We start from the raw sequence: 20,562 nt of genomic DNA on the forward strand, positions 1-20,562 counted from the left end.
AAAGAATTCACCTACATCATTTCATTCAACAAAGCTGGACTGCAGATTTTATCTTATAACCTGCTGGGATTGCAGGTACAAAAGAAGAGCAAATTGGGTTTTTGTATATAGCTCTGTTTGTTTTTCAACTGACATTCCTTCTGTGAACCTGTTCTTACTGTTTTCTGCAGACAATGAAAGACCTGTGAGGTGCAAGCAATTTCACTGTTACACACTTAAAATAAAATGTTTGAAATGTAATTGAATTACTTCTTTCCTGTTATTTCCTGAAATAACAGACAAAACCAAAGTCTCCAAAAGCCTACCACCCTATTGAGATTCCAGTTGCTTCTGTTTTTAATTTGCAACTGTTTAAATCTATTTAAATTCATGACTGTAATAATAAAACAACTGAGTGACACATTAGATTTTAAAACAGGAAGTTTATGAGGCAAAAAAGAGCAAACATTTCCTTATATGATCACAGCTGTCATAACAGCTCGATGCATTTTATTTCTGGATTGTCAGCAATTCAAACATAGTAGTACAATCAGCATTGATGATAGCCTCTTCACAGACATATGCAGTCAGGAAACTCTGTCTGACTGTCAGGAAACATTCAATCAGTCAAACCTGACTTTTGTGGCCCTTTTTGACCACTGAAAAGTGTTTTTGCAAAGATAACTTTTTTAACCTGTACATAAAAATAAAATGGTAAAACCTAATTATCAAAATAAAAAGTGTTTAAAATTACTATATTTACATTTTAAGTTAAGAAAAAGACATTTAAAGAAAATACTAAATAAAACACAGAAACGAGATATCCTCAACACAGAAGTCATATTTGAAATATAGCTGCAATTGATGAACTTTTAAACATCTTATCTTTATTTCTGACCAACAAATGCAGGGGTTTGCGTCTGTGGTATACAAAGTCAACAAAATGTAGATACATCAAAGGGTTATGGTAATGCAGAGGATTTTTTGGAAAGAAACCAACACAAATTGTACATAGCTGTCCAGGAGTCATCAGAAATGTGAATAATATCTTTCCAATGTCTTGTTGTTTCGATTATGAAGTCTAGGCAGAAAAGAAAGGATGGATTGATAAGGAGAGAAAGGCGACACATGAGGGAGGAAGAAATGGATGAGATAGACAATAAATTTGTTCCCACATTTCTAAAAATGAAAACAGGAAATCGAGATTTGGGCATGTGTAATTTTGAACACTTAAACCCCCACAATACTTAAGGGACTTGTTTAAGCAACAGGTAAATCAGATATGTGACACGCGTTGATGCTAAACACGGGTTATTGAACGTGCATTTAGCCCGTGGCTACACCAGACAGCCAGGATTCTTATCCTTTTTTTTTTTTTTTTTTCAATTTACTAACGCATGTCCGCCACCTACTGTAGGAAGAGGTTTGGTGTGAAATGTCAAAGGGGTGCAAATCTCAAGAATCTTGCTCCAGGCTTTTTCTCTCACAACTTTATTCCGATATATGGAAGACCTGGTGTCATATATACTGTATATCCAAGTCAGAGTTCTCAATTGGTTAAATTTGACCTTGTTTAACTTGCAATTCAGTGGCGACGCGTGTTCTAACTAGAGCCCGAAAAAGGATGAAGAAACTTGCGTAGCTACGCGTGAATGAAAAAGTTTTGAATGCAGAACGTGCATTTACACACATTTATATAGACTTATCATTAGAAGTGGCTGTGTGAAATGCGTTTTAGAAGGCCTTGTGAACATAGCTTAAGGACGCTTTAAGGGTAAAATCAGATTATGACTTCCAATGATGGATAAAATATGGATCACAATCCTCTTCATGACTTGTGTATTGGTGTCCTTAAGCATACTTGAGATGAATACCAGATAATGAAAGAAGAGCACAGCTGCAGTCTGACACATTCACATCTGCAAAGGCTGGTGAAAGTGTAATTAATCATTTTTTCAATGCAGACACAGACTGCTTGTCATAAGCATAAAAGCCAGTTTTCAGGATCCTCTCCTGCATCATCATAATAATGATGTTGGGGGGTGGGGGGCACATTTGTGAAAAGGAGATGAAAGCTTGAAAGTGTGACTCAGATGATGAGTCAGTATCTGAAAGGCTTTATATGTTGCATTTGCTCAGCCTAAAATATTTTTAAATTAGAAAAATAAAGATATATTTTTTAAATCAATGTGAAAATGCTCAGAGAAGATATACAATCATCCAACAAACAGGTGTCAAACTTCAGGCCTCGTCATATGTTTTCCCAATTAATCTGTCATTGTAGCTCATCATTGGCAAAACACACCTGATCCAGACAATCAGCAGCAAGTAAGGTTAGGTTTCTGCAAACCAGCGAGATGCCGGCCCTCGTGGTCTGGAGTACGACACCTCTGCTCCAACAGAGAAACACCATCAAATCAGCAAATAGTTCAGGAATATTTTTCCCCGTCATCTTGTCTTTGTCATATTTGGACCAGCCAACCATCTGTGTTGCTCACATTTTATGCTCTTCTTTTAGGACGAGTAACATTCCCAGTAGGTTGTCAAATCCTGCAAGAAGGTTTTCTTTATTTTGTGGCCACAATGGGCTCCACTGCGAGGATGTCAGTCCTGCCTGTGAGGGCCTGCCTGGCTGTGAAGAGCACACATGCATCTTTCAGGTTGTGGGAGTGGCCGGATGAAGCGTGACTTTGCTGGCAGGAGTTCTGGCTCTGGTGGGACAAAGGTTGGCTCGGTCTGGAGGACTCTTGGTTGTCAGGCCAGGCTGCTCTGTGGCGGGGAGCACAGGCGCCCGCAGGGTGACGCTCTGGCACCAACCCTATCGCTGATCTCCGCCTCCACCTGCAGCGGTTAAGAAGGAGCCGCAGCTCCTGGCGGAACGTGGGATTCAGGCAGCAGTAGATGAAAGGGTTGTAGCAGGTGGAGCTCATGGCCAGCCAGTGAAAGCAGAAATAGAGAGCGTTGGAGGAGTGGATGGCCTGGCTCGAGAGCAGCACCACATAGCAGTTGAGAGGGAACCAGCAGATGGCAAACACAACAACAACCAGGAGCAGCATGGCCAGTGTGCGTCGCCGCTTCTTTCTCTGAGTGGCGTGCTGAGCTGTTGTCGTGTCACCAATGATGTTGTGGCGCCACAATCGTCGGGCCACCGTGGTGTAGGAGGCCGTGATGATGAGGAGAGGAAGCATGTAGAGCAGAATGAAAGTGAGAAGATCTATGTACTTCCAGTAGACGTCCGATGGCTCTGGAAAGTCTGGCACACACAAGCTACGCTCCATTTCCTTACTGGTGGAGAAGCAAAGGAAACATGAAAGGAGGGTTTAGTATGATTCCATCAGACAAAGCTGTGGATGATAAAAGAAATAGAAACTGATGAAGATATCTAAAGTAGATAATAGGGCCAATATAAATGTTGTAAGACCTATCAGTATTGTGGAGAGTACAAGTTGCATTTTTTTTCTTTTTTTTTTTGCATAGTTAGGACAGAGTTCTGGTCACTTATACCCAGGTTTGAATTATACAATTTTTAAAATATAAATATTTTAACAACCACTATGGGGGCACTGTAGGTGTGTGGATCAGTATTTGCTACTGACAACAACGCTCAGTAGCTCAGTCTAATGCTACATAGACACCAGGCATGTGATCCACATGCAAAAGAAGTGAACGCGGGTTCTTTAACGTGCATTTAGCATTCAGTGTTCAAACCGGACTATTGTTACGTAACACTTACAGACGCACAGTTAAAAGAGCCTTTGTGCGAAATGTCAAGGTGATGCAAATCTCTCAAATCTTGCTCCAGGCTTTTTTCTTTCACATTCAAATATATGAAAGACTTGGTATCATATAATTGCAGCCAGGTACAAACCAGAATTAACAATTTCTCCTTCATGATCAATTTTCGAACGGTTGGTACTTCTTTGTTTTGAATAACATAACAACATCTCTTCCAAATCTGATTCCCCTGTTGGCCAAAGTTCAACTGGTTTAACTTTAAACTGGCTTTTAGGGTTACATTGAGCTAAAAACGGTCATAGCTTGCACAGCAACACTTGAACACGCATTGCCAAGGGGGGTGTGAACATAGTTTCATGAAGCTGAATAAGCATCAATGTGAGTTGATGTGAAGTCTGCAAATATTCAGTCTATTATTGTAGTTTTTGTGTTAATATGATTTGCCTTTCAAGATAAAATGTCTGTTCCTTTTCCTGTATTTGTCAAATAAATTTCTCTCAAAAGTGTGACTTGTACTGCATTAAAACCTACATTTGATTTTTTTCTTTTCTGTATTGTCCTCCTGTGGCTTGTACTCGGGAACAACATGTTGTCTCGAAAATATGGTAAATTGCATTGAATGATTTTAATATCAAAGTAGAAACATTATTTGGTGTAAACCATGAATGTAATAAAGTAATATATCACATATTCCTGCCTGCACATTTCTCTGTATTAACGAGATTTTAATAAAGATCAAAACAGACGCTTTTTTTTCTCTATAACTGATAACAGAAAAAGCTCTCAAGGAATCAGATCTGATGCTGATAATTTAATACCAACTCGTTTTCAGTAAGTCTATTCCGCCTGAAAATGTTGTATGTTTTAAACATGTTGTAGTATTCCTTTGTGAGTTGTATTTAAATATTTGTTTTAGAAACACTTCTTAAGTTAACCCTGAATTGAGCAGGTAGAGCAAAGGCTCCTATTTAAATAATGTTGCATAAAATCAAGAAGAATCCGCCTATACATGAACATGTTGTGTCAACTTTACCTTTCCAAGCTGCTGCACTGAACAAGCTTGAAAGAAAAGCCTAATAAAAATGTCAGAGGAATTAAAATTAGATCACATAAGTAAGGAATACCTCTGAAAGAATTCATCTTCCCTCAGTTTCTGTGATTTTCTTGAGATAAAAATGAAAGAATAAACAAGTTAATTGACCTTGCATCTAATCTGAATCTTTAAATAAATCACATTGATAATTTAAAAAGCTGTCTGACAAAAAACGTGTTAATATTGTCCTCACTTTTTATAAAAGGCACGCCTAAGCGATAAAATCCAAGTAATTGTGAGAAAATAATAAATAAAGTATCTGTTTTTCATTTGTCTACCAGAGTTTTATGCAGTTGTTTGTTGATGCTGGTTAATCAAACAATTGTGATTGTACAATTCAGTGAACAAAACATAAAAACATTTTAAATATAACAAAACATAATAAAGGAGGAACGTAAATAAAAAAAAAAATTGATAATCTAGTAAAACTAAAATGCTGCCTGGTGTCTTTTATGTCAATTTGCCTCTCATGCCAACAAAACAGAAGTTGTGATGCAATCAAATGCAAAGTCAGACATCAAAAGTTGTGCACCTTTAACCTCTGTTTAAATTAGTTTCAGCACAAACGCAGTGGGATCAAAAAAAAAAAGGATTTCCATCACGTGATGCTTTTTCTAAACAGGAGGAACATTTTAGAGGAACACTTGGATAAGGCTTGGTTTAAAAAGTAAAAGTCTGATTGGCCAGCACATTGTACAATGTTGCCATAGTTACAGCAATCACGTGTCAATTCTGCACAGAAAAATGTGTACCTTCTAAATTTGAGCTGCTACCGTAATTCCGTGCAGCGTTTTGAAGCTATATCCCAGACAAAACAAAGCATTTACAAACAAACATGCTACTTTTGAATGACAAAAACAATTTGCATGCAATTTTTGGATCGTGACTTACTGCATCTTTTCTGTTCTCATTATAAAAAATAAAAAAGGTCAGAATCATTTTAGTTATCAGAATCAGAATTCATATATTGTCCTTTGCACTGCTTTTACACTGACATACGATATTATTTCCAGTACAACCCAAACAAACAGTTCAGAGTTGACTGAGGCTGCAGCAAGAAATGCGCTGCCTTACTGGGTGTATGTGCGCCTTAAGGGGTTTTCACTTCACTTCCCCACTCATAAAAAAGCTGCTGAGTGGCACAGCTATAAGTTGTGTTAATGGATTTGGTCCTTTATCATTACATTATCATTACAAACTAAAATACATCTCCTTAAACAACAGCCATGTGTCACCATTAGTGAGTCTTTGTGCTTTCACCTTTTTTATGGAAGATAAAACATTTTGTCCTGGTTCAACACATTAAGTAAATGCATGAGGTAAAATGGGGCAAGAAGTAGTTTGTGTGTGTCTGTTGTGCACATTTCTTCTGTATGTACGGAGCCCCTAAAGCGACATCAAACTTAAAAAAAATTGTTCTAGTTTTTACTTGCACAAGAGAAAGAGACTCATGTTCAGCGCACCAGTTGATCAAAGCTGACGCATCCACTGTGCGGGAACAAGCACCACGACTTTAGAACTCGTTTTAGGTGACGGTCAGAAATAAAATAATGTTTACGCTGGGGAGGCAAAGCTGTGATGTCTTTATAGGTGCACTTCACAGAAGCAACCGGTTCAGGCTTTCACGGCATGCGTTAAAAAGTGATACTGCATACTTCGTCGGCCATTAACCCTTACGTAACTGAGCACAAATGACCCCTTATCTCATGCGCAGTATTTGGTTTCCTATCCACACCAGTTTGTTTCTCGTGCACAATATATACCTTCTTGTGTGCACCTGTCAATGTATTTTTTTTTTTGTGCACATCAGTTTGTCTCTCATGCACACCAGACAGTTCCCTAAGTCTAGATACTTTCTCGTGCACACATGGGGCGCCATGGTTCAGTATTAGGCCGATCAACATCTGATCGGAAGATTGCAGGTTTTGATTCCCATCTTTCCCCCCCATGTGTCGAAGTGTCCTTGGGCAAGACACTGAACCCCACCTCGCCTCTGGGGGAAGGCTGGCACCAGTGTGAATGTGTGTGTGAATGGTACAATAACTGTAAAGTGCCTTGGGCCTTTGAGGAAGGTAAAAAAGCGCTGTACAAGTATACGCCATTTACCATCATTTTGTTTTATGTGCACACCAGAGACTTTCTTGTGTACACAAATTTGTTTCTTGTGCAAATCAATGTGTTTCTTGTGTGCAAACCAGTACTAGTTTTTTACTTATTTTTTTTTACTTCTTTGTGTTTTTAGGGACTCTGTACGTATGAGCCCACAAATTGTTAACATTGTTTTTTGTTTGTTTGTTTGTTTGTTTTTTAATTTTCAAAATAAGTCCTCAGTCCCTAGGTGGGATCCATTGGGTTGAGTACATCTAAAACATAATTACCCTAAAAGTTTTTGTTTATCCACAATAATGACAAGAAAAATGTCCTAAATCCAAACACTACTAAACAAGAAGCATCAATAAAGGCTGTCAGATTTCTTTAAAAAAAAAAAAAGGCTTTCCTGGCTGATAACTTCCAGACCTGAAAATAAAAGGCAATTTCACTAAGTTAATTCACTGAGCTGGGAAAATAAAAGTTATAAATGAGGCCTTCAGAATAATGTCTAAACTCTTTAAATGATAAATATTCTTTTGGCAAAACAGTTGGTTAGCTTTTTTCCATCATTTCACCTGAACTAATGGTTATATTGAGAACTGTTAGTGGAATCTCGTTGTCTGTGTTTTTATTTTTACCTGTATGTGAAAGTGAGAAGTTTTTGGTAGATTGCATGTGGGAGGGAGAAGCATGAGGCCATTATCCAGATAACAGCCACCCAAAAGCCGCCTTGAACCGGAGACATGCGGGGTCTCAGAGGATGTAAAATCATCTGTAAAAACAACAACAACACAATATCATTTAAATGCAAATATGGCTTCACTGCAAACCAACAGCTAACTTTACATCAGATCATTTCAACAAGGCCAGTATAAATAAGAGTGTGTAATCATGTGTGTGTGCAGATGTACATGTGTGTGTGCGCTTTAAAAGTGAATGAAGGACCTAAAGGGTAGATGCTTAAAATAAACTTCTTAGGGACCACAAGGATAGAAATGGGGGAAAAGAGAGGTTACTATCTTAATTTTCATAGAAATGAAATGATAAAACTATAACTCAGTCTTTCAACCAAATCACTGTCAGAGGTGTATATTTGTGTCTTCGCCTGCGCTGTAGGGATTATGTCATAAACAAACCCATTCCTCTTGGTTATTTAATGTTTTTCTTTTTCATATTCTTTGCAGCATAGGCTGAATAGCAGCAATCTTCCAATCAGATGAAAGCAAGACTGCAATAATTAGTAACTCACATTAGAGCTGGTGGGCAAACAGGGTCTTCATTTGTTCGTAGATTTTTCACAAAAATGACATTTCCATGTTCAGGACCGGTTGTGAAAGACTTTTGATGTGTCAGATAATAAATGTATTTATGTAAAAAAAAAAAAGTTGCCATGATTTCGTAGCTGGGAAGGGCTGGGTTAACTGCAATGCCAATGAATCTGAGCTATTTTGAATGTTCAAGTCCATAAAAAAACAAAAACAAATAGGGCTTACAGCTTTGGCAGGAGGATGACCTATAAAAATGGACATCATGGATGGTAATGCAGCTGGCCAGAGCAGACAATGCACATGTACAAGTGATGTCTTTGATTTTTTTTTATGTATCTAAAGGAATAAGATTACCATCAATAATAAGGGACACTAGTAGGGAACAGCTTGTCCTGGACCACTGGTGTGCATTTGTCGTCTTATGTCTCAGATATTTCAAATGAAAAAAGGAACAAAACAAAAAAAAGAGAAGCTTTTTACAGCAAAAGCTTGAACGTTCCAGCCACAGTATACAGTGAAGCTTAAAGGAGCTGCAACCCTATGAACTTTTGATATTACAGAATATATAATTGTACAGTCTGTCCTTTACTGCTTTGGCATTCACATGTTCGCCCACACATCATGGAATGCCTGAAAATTGCTTTTCTGCATGCATGCTGCTAAACAATACCGTTTTTTCAACACAGAATGCAAATTCCCAAACAAGTTTTCTTTTGTGGAAAACAAAAATCTTTCAGAACTCTCTTTTCTCATGGAGAGTCAAAGACGCTCTGTGCAATTTTCATCAGATATTGATTTTTGTCTTGTGGTGAGCTTTCTTCTCTTTTAAAGTGCTTTATTTTGCAAAGGAACAAAAACTAAAGTTATGGGGAATTTTGTGAGAGCCGGTTTGAGGTCCAATGTGAGTATTTTCTCAGCCACGAGTATATAATTTTGAGCCAGAAAACACCACAATACAGCAAATTGAACTAAAACAGATGTTCCACTTAACTTTTGTCCCTCTTTCGCTTATGTCTGACATTGAGGTCTTTTCTCATTAATCCCACCCTTAGGTCTTTAAGTGAAGTAAGGAAAATTAAATAGAAAAACGTTTAAAGTTACCTTTTTTTTCACACAAAAACTTTGTCATAAATATAACAATTTAACCTTAGACAAGAGTTTGACCTTTTGTAATGTCCTGATGTTAATATTGGATTATTTGTGATGTAGCTTCCAAAGAAATCATGAAATAGTTTTGTGTGAAAGTATGAAAATACAAAAAATCTACATTTTCTTGAATTATTCTGGTTAAGAAGAACAGCGAAGGTCATGAAAGAGCTGAATTGTGGTGAATATGTAAAGAACAAGTATGAAAAGAAGAGAGAAAGAAGGTGTTGAAAAAGTATGTCTGAGCTGTGCAGAACATCTGTGAGGTGTAAGACAGTGGCGAGAAAAGGAGAGGAATAAAAACTAGCAGCAGCAAGACCAGATGTATGGAAGTTGGAGAGATGCAAGTGGAGGTTAAACTATCTGAATGAAGGAAGTTAGAGGTGAAGATAATGGAGGTGATCAGCAATAAAGTGAGTCACAAAGATTGACATGTTGGTAGGCTGGGCATTGTAAACAATGAGAATATAAATGATAAAAAATGGGAGCTGTGATTTTAATCAACATAAATAAAATAAAATAAATAAAAGGGTTAACAAGAAAAATATATTTAACCCTTTAACTTCAGTAACGTAATTCTAGTGGATTCTGATGGAATTACAAAAAGCAGCCTGAAATGCACCACTTTTCACTAGTGAAGTTATGTAAACAACGTCAATTAGCTGATTCTTCCGAGGTGAAAAATGTTTTTTCATGTCAGCTTTAGCCGATTCATGTTAATCGCATAAACTCTTGAAATGTTACGGTATGTCAAATAGGGTGTGTTAAAAAGTAAATAGCAAGATTTGTCCAAGTCAAGTTGTCTGGTCATTAGCTTCCATTCCTTAATTTGACATAAACCAGAAGTACCAAATGTTGCAGTTCCTCAAAAGACCACTAGAGGCTCGTTGCAAAAAGGAGCAATTCTCTGGTGACTCCCATGTAAAAAGTCAAAGTTTGCACAAATGTTGGACAGGTTTTTAAACAGATTTACAGTCAAAAGTCTTTTTTTTACGTAAATTGTCTTAAATTCTATTGAAAACAACTGTTGGAGGAGGATGATTTAAAAAAAATCTAGTTATATTGTTTTTTGGTAAAGCTTAAACTTACACATATTTAGGGCAGGTGACCTAAATACTATTTTTGAACATTGTTGAGATGGACACAGTAAATGTGCCAGTCCCCATTTTGTCCCCATACAGAATTCAATGGGCAACGTAAGATATTGTCTGTCCAGTATATTTATGTGTAAAAGTACTGAGTGATAGAATTTAAATTCATCAAAGAATCTGGAAGAGACACACACTTCAGAAACCTGAGGCTTAGAGGAAGAGGAGAATTAGAAACTCAGTAAAAAAAAAGGCCATGAGTTTAGTAACTGCAAGGGTACAACGGATGGATGGAGGCAGACGGCTTGCTGAGGTGACCACTAAAGGTAGGAACTGAAAAGAAAAGGTGTGTGAAGAGTAAAAGGTTCAAATCTGTAAAGCTTTGTGAGGAAAACATCTCCAAACCTCTGACTGAGTGTTTGACTCAGAGGTGCGTCACCTTGGATGTTTTTAACCAAAACTGGACAGAGAATGTTATCAGCCAACTGAAAAATCCATCTTACTGACAGTCACAAAACAGTAGGAATTATGGATTTCTCAAAACAGTTATGAACAATAAAACAAGAGTGCTAACAGAGAGAACATATAAGGAAATACAGAATTTTGGCTGGAGCACAAAGTCTGTTATCGTCAGAGGAGGTTGATGCAGTCACATAGTTTTTGCTGCTTTTGTCAAAGTTGTGGAAAATGGAGAATAGGTCAAAGGAAACATCAGGTGTCCAGTTTAGAAAGAAAAGAAGAGAAGAGGAAGAAAAACACTCCCAAGGATAAAGGAATACAGGCCGTGTCCAAAATTAACATTCGCTAGGTGCCAAATATCACAAAATGTACTCTTTGAGTAGTGAAATTTTGAGCAACATTTGCCACATGGTTATTGAAGGTTGGCACTCATTTAGACTAGTCTTGTAAATGAACTTATTGGTGGATAGCATTTTAACTCTTCTGCCATTCTCATATACAGTCAATGCTTCAGATGCAATGTACACAATCGTTTATCTTTTTTTGTTCAGTTTTGTGTGATACTTAAGCACATTGATGTTCATTTATGGAGCCAACGGACGGAATTCCTTCATAATTGGTGTCAGGGTTGTATTCAGCTCATGAAAAAAAGAACAGAAAAATGTGGTTATTTGAAGGCCAGCCAGCCTTCACGAAGAAAACACAAACTGATACGTGTTCACTGTGAAATAATGGTGAATTCAACTATACAAATATATTTTATTTATGTGTTTAATAAAGTAAAATGAATGATATATTTTCTTCCCGTGTTTGTATGTATGCAGGCTGGGGCGGGGCTGAAATGGGGGGTGAGGGTAAGGGGGATGGTGCCGTCCAGTGTTTTGCAAAGGGCGTCAAACTAGCCAGGACGGCATCTGAGTTGTAGTATAGTCTGTCTAGCTAGTAGTACAGTGTAATGTCAGAAATAATTTTATTTTAAATCACCCCTTTGTTTTTGGTGCTTCTTAGCCAGAGATGTGTAAATCTCGCAAACCAAAATTAAACCAGAGCTTATTGTAGTTTTTTAACCATTAGACACTTAAAATCCTTGAATGTGTTCAAGAATAGAAAATCTGTTTTGTAATCTAGTGTGCCTTGATTCTGGTTGGCGCACAAAAATTTGTCAAAAGATTTTATTTTGACTTGTGATATGTACTGTCCTTCAACTGTTTGTTAATATGTGCTGAGTAAAGTTTGACTTACTTTTGTACAATTTACTACTTATTTACTTTGTAAAATTAAGACAAATTTATTTATTTTTTAACCAGAGAGTAATGGAGGGTTAAAAGATCCACATGTGGCTTTGGGACCTCATGTGGATCTTTTAAGGGGTTGCAGACCCCTGAACTAGAGTTTAACGTTAGGGCACAATTCAATAGCATTATCCGCAAACGTCAGTAGTGTGTCTAACTTACATTATCCTTTCAAATACATACATTACGTTTTTATAACGTCCGTTGAAGTAGCCGCATTAGCCTCAAGACACTCCTGTGCTCACCTTAAGATTGCTCTCTAAGACCCTCCCGGACAGCCCAAAAACCCGCAGCACCCCCATACGGTGCATGTAACTAACACATTACCTTTAGACTACATCTACGACATTAGAAATTCTACTGTTTGGTACCATTTTTGTGAATTTGTGCCAATACATAAAAGCTAAAATCACCTTGATGTTATTACCTGCTTTCAACATACAGTTGCAGTTGCCAGGATTAACAATTTCCGAAGCTCTGTGACATTATAAAAAGATCAAGGTAATCAACAGAATTCAAATGACAACTATATGGATGTTTATACTTCTTCCATCTGCACAGGGGCGCACTCTCACTTTTTCGCATTACAATGAAGAACAACAATGTGACCTAAAAGAGAGAAAAAAAAAGAACAAATTACAATAATAACCAAACCGTTCTTTGTAGCATTTGAACACTTAGGAGGGATAATAAAGCATTTATAGCTTTTTCTGATGATTGGATGTTTCATTACATGAACTAAACGTTGTTCTGATTTATGAAAGAGGGTATAAAAAACTGAAGAGACTTATGTATAGCATCTCCTACGTCAACCAATCATTCTCTTCTGACAAACGGCTTAGTAGTCTTCTCTTTTTTGGAGAGGCATTCAATAAAAAATTAGAAAATAGGAAATGGTTACTCAATGTACATAATTGATTTAGCCTGTGTCAATCTAAAACCAAATATTTTAATAAAAGACTTTAAATTTTCCCTTTTTTCAAAAAGTGTTATCAAGCACAGAAGACCAGTGATTCCCTTTTTGCTCCACTTTTATCCAAACAAAATTGAGTGTTTAAGAATAAGCATATTACCTTAAAATTTTGATGTAATTGTCTTCGCCTCAAATTAATCTTTGCAACAAATAAATTAAAGTTGTGTGTATTTTCAGCTTCTTTTTGTTTTTTGTTCGGTACTTGGTTTTTTACCAAAGGGGACTTCAGTTATTTTAAAAAGCCTCAAAGCCTCTTTACAGGTGAACATAATCCAGCTGGTAAAATTAGATTTTCCTTTTTTACAATTTAATTTTTTACATATTTTTTACAGTTGTACTTCAAAAGTTTTTTTTTATAATAATTGTTAGTACATTTTTGAGAATAAAAATTGGCACACACATCTTGGAGCTTGAAGGAAAGACATAATTTTTACCATGATATCTTTCTTTCATTTGAATCTACAGATCTGACTAGGTTTTTTACCTTAGCTGATGCACAATTTGTGAATCTATAAGTTATTTGTGACCTAAGGTTGCTCGACATTTTTCACCATGGTCCACTAGCTTGTTCTGGTAACTTTTTTGTAAATGGCTTTAAAAGAAGAGTCAAGGTTACTTAATCCTGTGTTTACTTTTGCTGTGAAAATGAAGTGTAAGGACTTCTCCTTGACCTTTTTTTAAATGAGTGCAGAGCAGCATTTTTCAAAGAAGACTTACCAGCATGGAAGAATATTTCAAAACATCTCTGTGCTGATTGGGAGTCAATTTTCTCAGTTTTTCTTATTTTAATGTTCGTATTATTCAGAAAAGTTTCTTTACCAATTGCATAGTATGTAAGAGAGACTAGTTCTTGTTTTTGTAATTTTTCTATATACAGTAATGTCATTTATCAAATTCAATTCAATTCAGTTTTATTTGTACAGCCCAAATTCACAACAGCAGTCGTTTTGGTGGGCTTCTTAAAGATAATTGAAAAAGTAAGACATAAAATCAAAAGGATCACGAATACATAGAATTCAATTGGAAAATACTAAATTGAATTAACTAAACAGACTAAACTGGACATCCCTGCCCTTAAACCCCCCTTCTGTGACAGAATAACTTTTTTCAAAACTTTAATATTCTTATATTGCATAAATATATGTTATTTTTTTTATTGGTTTGGTCTTGGTTCACAATGAACGCTTCCTGCTTAATTTCCCTTTGTTACTTTGGTTTGATTCACTTTATGAATGAATTTGCATTTTCACTTTGTGAACTTGTTTTTTATTTTATCACAGAGGGCTTTACCATAGATACAAATGCAGCAAAGACCACGCCCGTATACAGCCCTAATAGATGAAGATGTGAACGTGGACGATTGTATTTAACCCTTCTTTTTTTGGGGGGACGAATATGTTTTTTCACAGTCGAACGTGATGCATTTCTTGTCTAAAGTAAAGACGTGTTCAGTTTTAATGCACTTTATTAGCTTCATTGAATAAACGTATTAGTTTACAGACACCCAAAGCACGACTCATCTGCCTCAGCATAACAATAATGTGGCAATCTTAAAAACACACACACGCTTGGAGAGAGCTCATTTTGGAGGATGTTGAAGGACAGGAAATATATTCTGGACAGTTACATTACCTCTGTTATGAACTACTCTTTGTTATAATTGAAAGAGCAGATAGCCTCTCTTCACTTTGATGTTTTTTGAAAAGTCACTTCTCCCAGTCACATGTGTGTACTGTACATTTGACGATAAATTGGCGTTTTTTATAAGTTCTATACTTTCTTCAGAACCAGGGCTTCCCAATATTTGAAAGGCTCAAAATCGACCACCCTGTTTGTTTTCCAGCTTTTATTCTACTTGCTACTTGTTTCCCAGATCAGGTGCATGTAAATGATGAAAACCTAAAATCACTTCTTCTAGCTAATCAGTGCAAGTATGCTTGAAAACATGCAGGATGGAAGCTCTTGAGGACAGGGATTGGGGAACCACACTTTGGATTAAAGATTTAAAAAAAGGTTTCATGGTTATGTGTAACAGCTGCTTTTTAGCACAAAATCGCCATCTCTTCAAATTGTATCGCCATGTTTCGCAGGTGTACCTAAATGATTGATCCATCTGATTTTACACTTTTCCTGTAATGTTGCTCACTGAGTCGATTGTGCTTAATGTGAATGTGCTTGCAGTGTTTACAAAGCTGGAATAGTTGCATCTAACGCTGCTGACGCTGCAGAACAATTTATAGCCTTAGGCTCTCTTACAGTTTGCTGATCTCTCTGCATGTGTCGCTGTAAAAAAAGAGACACTAGGTTGCTCTCATCTTTAAAGGTTAAGTTGATTGCATAAAAAACCAAGATGTCACACAAAACCGACAAAATGCTAAAGGTGCATGGCCTCCAGGGGACACCACATTATACAACTAGGTAATACTTGTTAACAAAATATTAAAACTAACAGGGATTCAAATGCTACCCTCATTGAATATTCCCTCTTTTTCTGTGTGTGTGTGTGTGTGGGGGGGGGCGTATTGATCTGACCCTACCAAGCATATTAATCATTTCTACTATACCAAAAACGCCTGGAGCAAAGGGGAGAAGAGGGAGGAGGAGGTGGGTGAAATCATGAGATAGAAAGAGGTAAAGAAAAGTCAATATTAAAATGAGGCATACAGTTACTCTTGAGTTGATGATGTTATGAATTAAATTGACATGAATGTGTTTTATGGAGAAGCATTATTTGAAACTGTAACACAGGATGAGATTAGAAATGAGCAAGTAGTTTTCAAAATGTATTAAAGCCTTTTAAAAACAAACACAAAAGTCTGTGAATATGTATTTTGTTTGTGATGATTCAAAGCCTTAAAATAGCACAACTTGACCTTCTTCACAGGAATCTTCACTTATATGGTTCAATTTCACAATAAAGCCTAAATACCTAACTCACTATGATCAAACCAAGTTAAATTCAATTTATTACTGTTATTACGGCTTGTCTTCATTGCAAGTCTCTGTTTTTAGTTAACATGGTCACTTTATGAATGATCACTTTAGTGAGAACAGAACTGGCGGAGGTTTGTCATATTCGTTCATGCATTCATCTTCTAAACCCATTTTGTCCCTTTTGGGGTCACGGGGCTGCCGGAGCCGATCCGGGCCACTCATGGGGACATCCTGGACCAGTCATCAGTCTGTCGCAGGGGACACATGTCACACACCCACGCCCGCCGACATTCACACCTATAGGGACTATTTAGAGTAACCAATTAACTTATGAAGCATGTTTTGGGACGGTGGGAGGAAGCCAGAGTCCCAGGAGAAAACTCAGGCATGCACGGGGAGAACATGCAAACTCCACACAGAAAGGTCCCCTGTTGATGTTCTGGTTCAGGTCCTTCTTCTCGTGAGGCAAGAGCACTAAGCACTGCACCAACACGCATAAAGGATGTCTCAAAATGATCAACGGTCAAACACATTATTCTAGTTATTACAGGAAAAAGTTTTGAGGTTAAACCTGGGGGTCATATGGATTCGTATTTCACATCCAGCAAAGCAAACTTATTGATTTAGTAATATATTGATTTTTTTTCTTTTTCGCTTGTCAAGAATGACAAGTGAAAAAACATTACCAAGAAAAGGGCTTAGACCCCTAGATGGAGACGTAGACTTGGAGTTGAGTTGCACCTATACTCGCATGCAAGCTTATCTTGAGACTTTTAGGACTTGTGCTGAAATTTCTCCATTCTTATTTTATGACTTCAGGTCTAATAATAAATTATGTCTTTTATTGCTTTTTGCATTGAGTATGCAGAAACACCAACTGCATGTTTTTGTTTTAACAGTAACACCAGAAACCTGACTTGAATTCAATGCAAAGACTTCAGACTTGACTTGAATTTACAAACAGGGATTTGTGTGCATCTCTGAAGAGAAAAATGTCATCATCAGAAGAGTGCAGAACACTTACTAGAGCATTCGGTTCAAAGACCACTTTATAGACGACAGCAACCAGACTAACTAAATTTTAGAGCGGGGGCAAAGCTCTTAGACACAGCAGTTATATAGTTTGGATGGACTAAACTTCTTAAGTCAATACCAACACATTTATCAGATTTTTTTTTCCAGATTTCCCAAATAAAATGAAATGGCCACTTTCATCTCAGAGCACTAAATGCCGCTTTGTGGAGAAGAACTTTGAATTGGCTCTTCTCAGATTAAATGCTTTTTATCCCAACATACTCACTTTATTTCTGTTAGGGATCTTTTATCTAAAAATCAATCAAAAAGTACATCTGACCAACTGAAGAAACATGAGTCTGCTGAGGAGCTACAAGAAAGCAAAGATACATAGTTCTTTTCTTAAAGAAAAACTCAGGCTTCTTAATTATGGTAAACTGGGATACAATGGCAAAAAAATATGGTGAATGCCTTATCCTACAAGGCAACAGACACACCGGGCATTTCACGCTAAACAGGCATTATTGGACACAAAAATCTCAGATGTTTTATCTTTGATAAGACGTCCCTCTTCCCGCCCACTTCCTCCAGCTCCTCTGGAAGGACCGCAAGGTGTTACCTGGCCAGCCGAGACACGTAGTCTCTCCAGCATGTCCTGGGTCTTCCCCTGAGCCTCGGCCCAGTGGGACATACCCGGAACACCTCTCAGGGAGGCGTCCAGGAGGCACCCGGACCAGATGCCCGAGCCACCTCAGGCTCCTCTCGATGGGGGTTTCGTTTCAAACTGGGTTTCTTTAGGTTTCTTTTTGTGGGAAATGAACGTTATTCAAAAGCTCAAAATTTGATTTTGCATGGCATAGGCCCTTTAAAAAAACTGTTTTCAATATAACACACATTTTAATAGGTTATTATTGTTAATAACATCCGAAGACATACTTTAACCATAAAAGTGCTTTAGCAGAAGTAGACGCATTTTACCACATGCGGGGACTGATCGGGTAGCTGCTACATATCAGGTTAATGGCGTATATATGAATAGTGCTTTTCTTTCTTCCTTGAAGGCCCAAAGCACTTTACAGTCTCAGTTCCATTCACCCATTCACACTCTGATGGCGGCTCCCCTGCCGAACACTTCAACCAGAGGCAAGGAGGGGTTCAGTGTCTTGCCCAAGGATACTCTGACGTATGGGTAGCAACAGCGCATTTAACCAGCCATTTAGCATGAGTTCACTATGGACAGAAAAAGAGGAGTAACTTCTTCTTCTGTTTTTTACTATCACATGTTCTGAACCACCTGGGCTTGGTGAAAAAAAATGATGCAAATCTTGCTCCAGGCTTTTTCTTTCACAGCATGTTATGATTTATGAAATAATTGGTCTTCAACTACATTCAAACCGACAAGTAAAAAATAAATAAATAAAGACAGCCACTTTCAATGAAAAGTCTATGTAAACACCCATGAATCTGTTTTTGGGCTTCCGTGTTCAAAACCCTTGCCCTCATGCGTCGCCAAGCATGCTTTTAATTCTCTGGCTCTTTGTATATATTGGGCATTCATTAAATGCATGCTGAAACTTCAACCACCTGCACTTCCGACTGCTTGAACCTCAAACAGCAGAACTTTGACCAATCAGGAAGTCGGATCTGGTAGTGACGTATGGATAGTGTCCGTTTCAAAACACGGAATCATTTGCCAATCACTCGAAAAGTTATCATGAAGGAAAAATTTATTATTGCAGTTTGTGCTCAGCTGGAATTCTATGACACCAAATCTTTCCTATATCGAAACAGAGCTGTGAACGAAAAAGCAAGAATCAAGAGATTAGCACCACTTCAACATTTCACATCAAGCCTCGTCCAACTGTAGGGGGCAGACGTGCGCTAGTAAACAGTAGAAAAACAACAACAAAAACCTCCCTGCCTCTTCCTGCTTGCACAAGCTGAATGCACGTCCACGCACAACATGCCCAGAGTGAATGTAGTAACATATCATTCTGCTGGGCACAAACCACAGTTATTAACTTCTCCTTCATGAAATGCAAATTTACATTGTTTTTCAATGGAAGTGGTCACTTGAACGCGCGTTGCAGAGGGCGGTGCAAACATAGCTTACAGGCCTGTTTTCTCTTTTCTGATGCTCCCTCCTTACGTCCTCTGAATCTTAAAGAAGGTACAGAGGAGGTGAGGAGAGAAGTGTTTGTCACAAAAACCCAAAGATGGAGGGGAAACTCCCGCCTCCTCCACTTCTCCTTTGACTGACAGACCTGTCTCCGGTCCAGCGCGATGGCAGTGAGGGTGAGGGTGGAGACGTGCAGGGAGCAGTACTGCACAAAGCGACTGATGTGACACATCGCCCGTCCAAACACCCAAGTGCTGTGCACAAAGCGGACCTGACAAAAACACAAAGAACACAAAAACGTGTTTCTGCATCTGTCACACTTTCTGCATCTTTCACAGATTTAAAATGATATCATGATGAGTCTAACAGGAAAAAAACTCTTCTGATTAAAATAAAGCTATATTTGGTATTTTGTCTCTCTCGTTGCCTTTTAGATGAAAGGATCTTAATGGATTTGGAAATTAAGAAGCATTCAAAGAGGACAGGACTTTTAATGACTCCACTGGTGCCACCTAGTGGTCAATTTGCGCACAAAAACTAAAATCAATTTCCCAGAAATTGCAAGAAAAGTGATACAAATCTTTAGTTTAAACAGCAAACACGTATCTCAAACACACATTTCTTGCAGTTTAGGACACATTTAATGATTTAAACTATGATTTAAAGTTGGAATAAAGTTGCTCTCACCAGCGTGAAGGGGGTGTTGAGCACCGTGATGAAGATGTCAGCCACAGCCAGGTTCAGAATAAACAGGCTGGTGGAGGACTGCGTGCTTTTGTTCTTCACCACCACATGACACACCAGCGTGTTCCCGAACAGCGAGATCACGATGATCAGGGAGTACGCGGCCACGAGCAGCACCTTCACGCCGCTGTCCTGTGACTGTTTCCCGCTGCTCTTTCTGTCGGCCAGCGAGCGCCAGTCCTCCAGCATCCCTTCATCAAAGTCCAGGAGGAAGAAGACAGAAGTTCGGTTCCCCGGCTGTCCGGACGCGTTCAGCAGCAGGTCGTCCGTGAACGGAAGGGTGCTGTCCTCTAAAAGTGAGGAGTCGTTCAATCCCGCCGTCCAGTCAGGATTAGTAATCCAGATGAGGAGGCAGAAACACGCTGCTCTCATGTTGGCGCCGCTCTTCTGCCTTCTTTTCTCTGGTCGGAGAAGTTCGGAGGTGGTGCTGATGCTGAAGCATGAGAGTGAGGAGATGCTGAAGCATGAGCAACAAGTGTTGGGATGCGGCGGCAGCCTCTTATTAGGGAGCAGACGCGGGCACGCGCAAGGGCGGATATGGGATTTTATTACACAAATTGATCACAATCTGACTATTGGGGAAAGCAAATTTCACTGCATCCTTTTCTGACCAGTATTCTTCAAAAC

The 20,562-nt window shown here is 38.2% G+C and overlaps 1 protein-coding gene across 1 annotated transcript; it reads right to left on the minus strand.

Annotated features, from left to right (window-relative positions):
- Positions 1-844: 844 nt before the first annotated feature.
- LOC101172125 (G-protein coupled receptor 83) lies at positions 845-20,562 on the minus strand. The gene is made up of 4 exons (XM_023956746.2): positions 19,879-20,562; positions 19,337-19,462; positions 7,537-7,670; positions 845-3,264 (listed from the first exon to the last, which is right to left on the minus strand). Exons 1-4 carry the CDS (start codon positions 20,305-20,307, stop codon positions 2,547-2,549), a joined length of 1,407 nt encoding a protein of 468 aa, XP_023812514.1. The 5' UTR covers positions 20,308-20,562; the 3' UTR covers positions 845-2,546.

The sequence above is a fragment of the Oryzias latipes genome, chromosome 1 (genome assembly GCF_053564925.1).
Source record: "Oryzias latipes strain Hd-rR chromosome 1, Olatipes_Hd-rR_3.1".
Classification (NCBI taxonomy): domain Eukaryota; kingdom Metazoa; phylum Chordata; class Actinopteri; order Beloniformes; family Adrianichthyidae; genus Oryzias; species Oryzias latipes.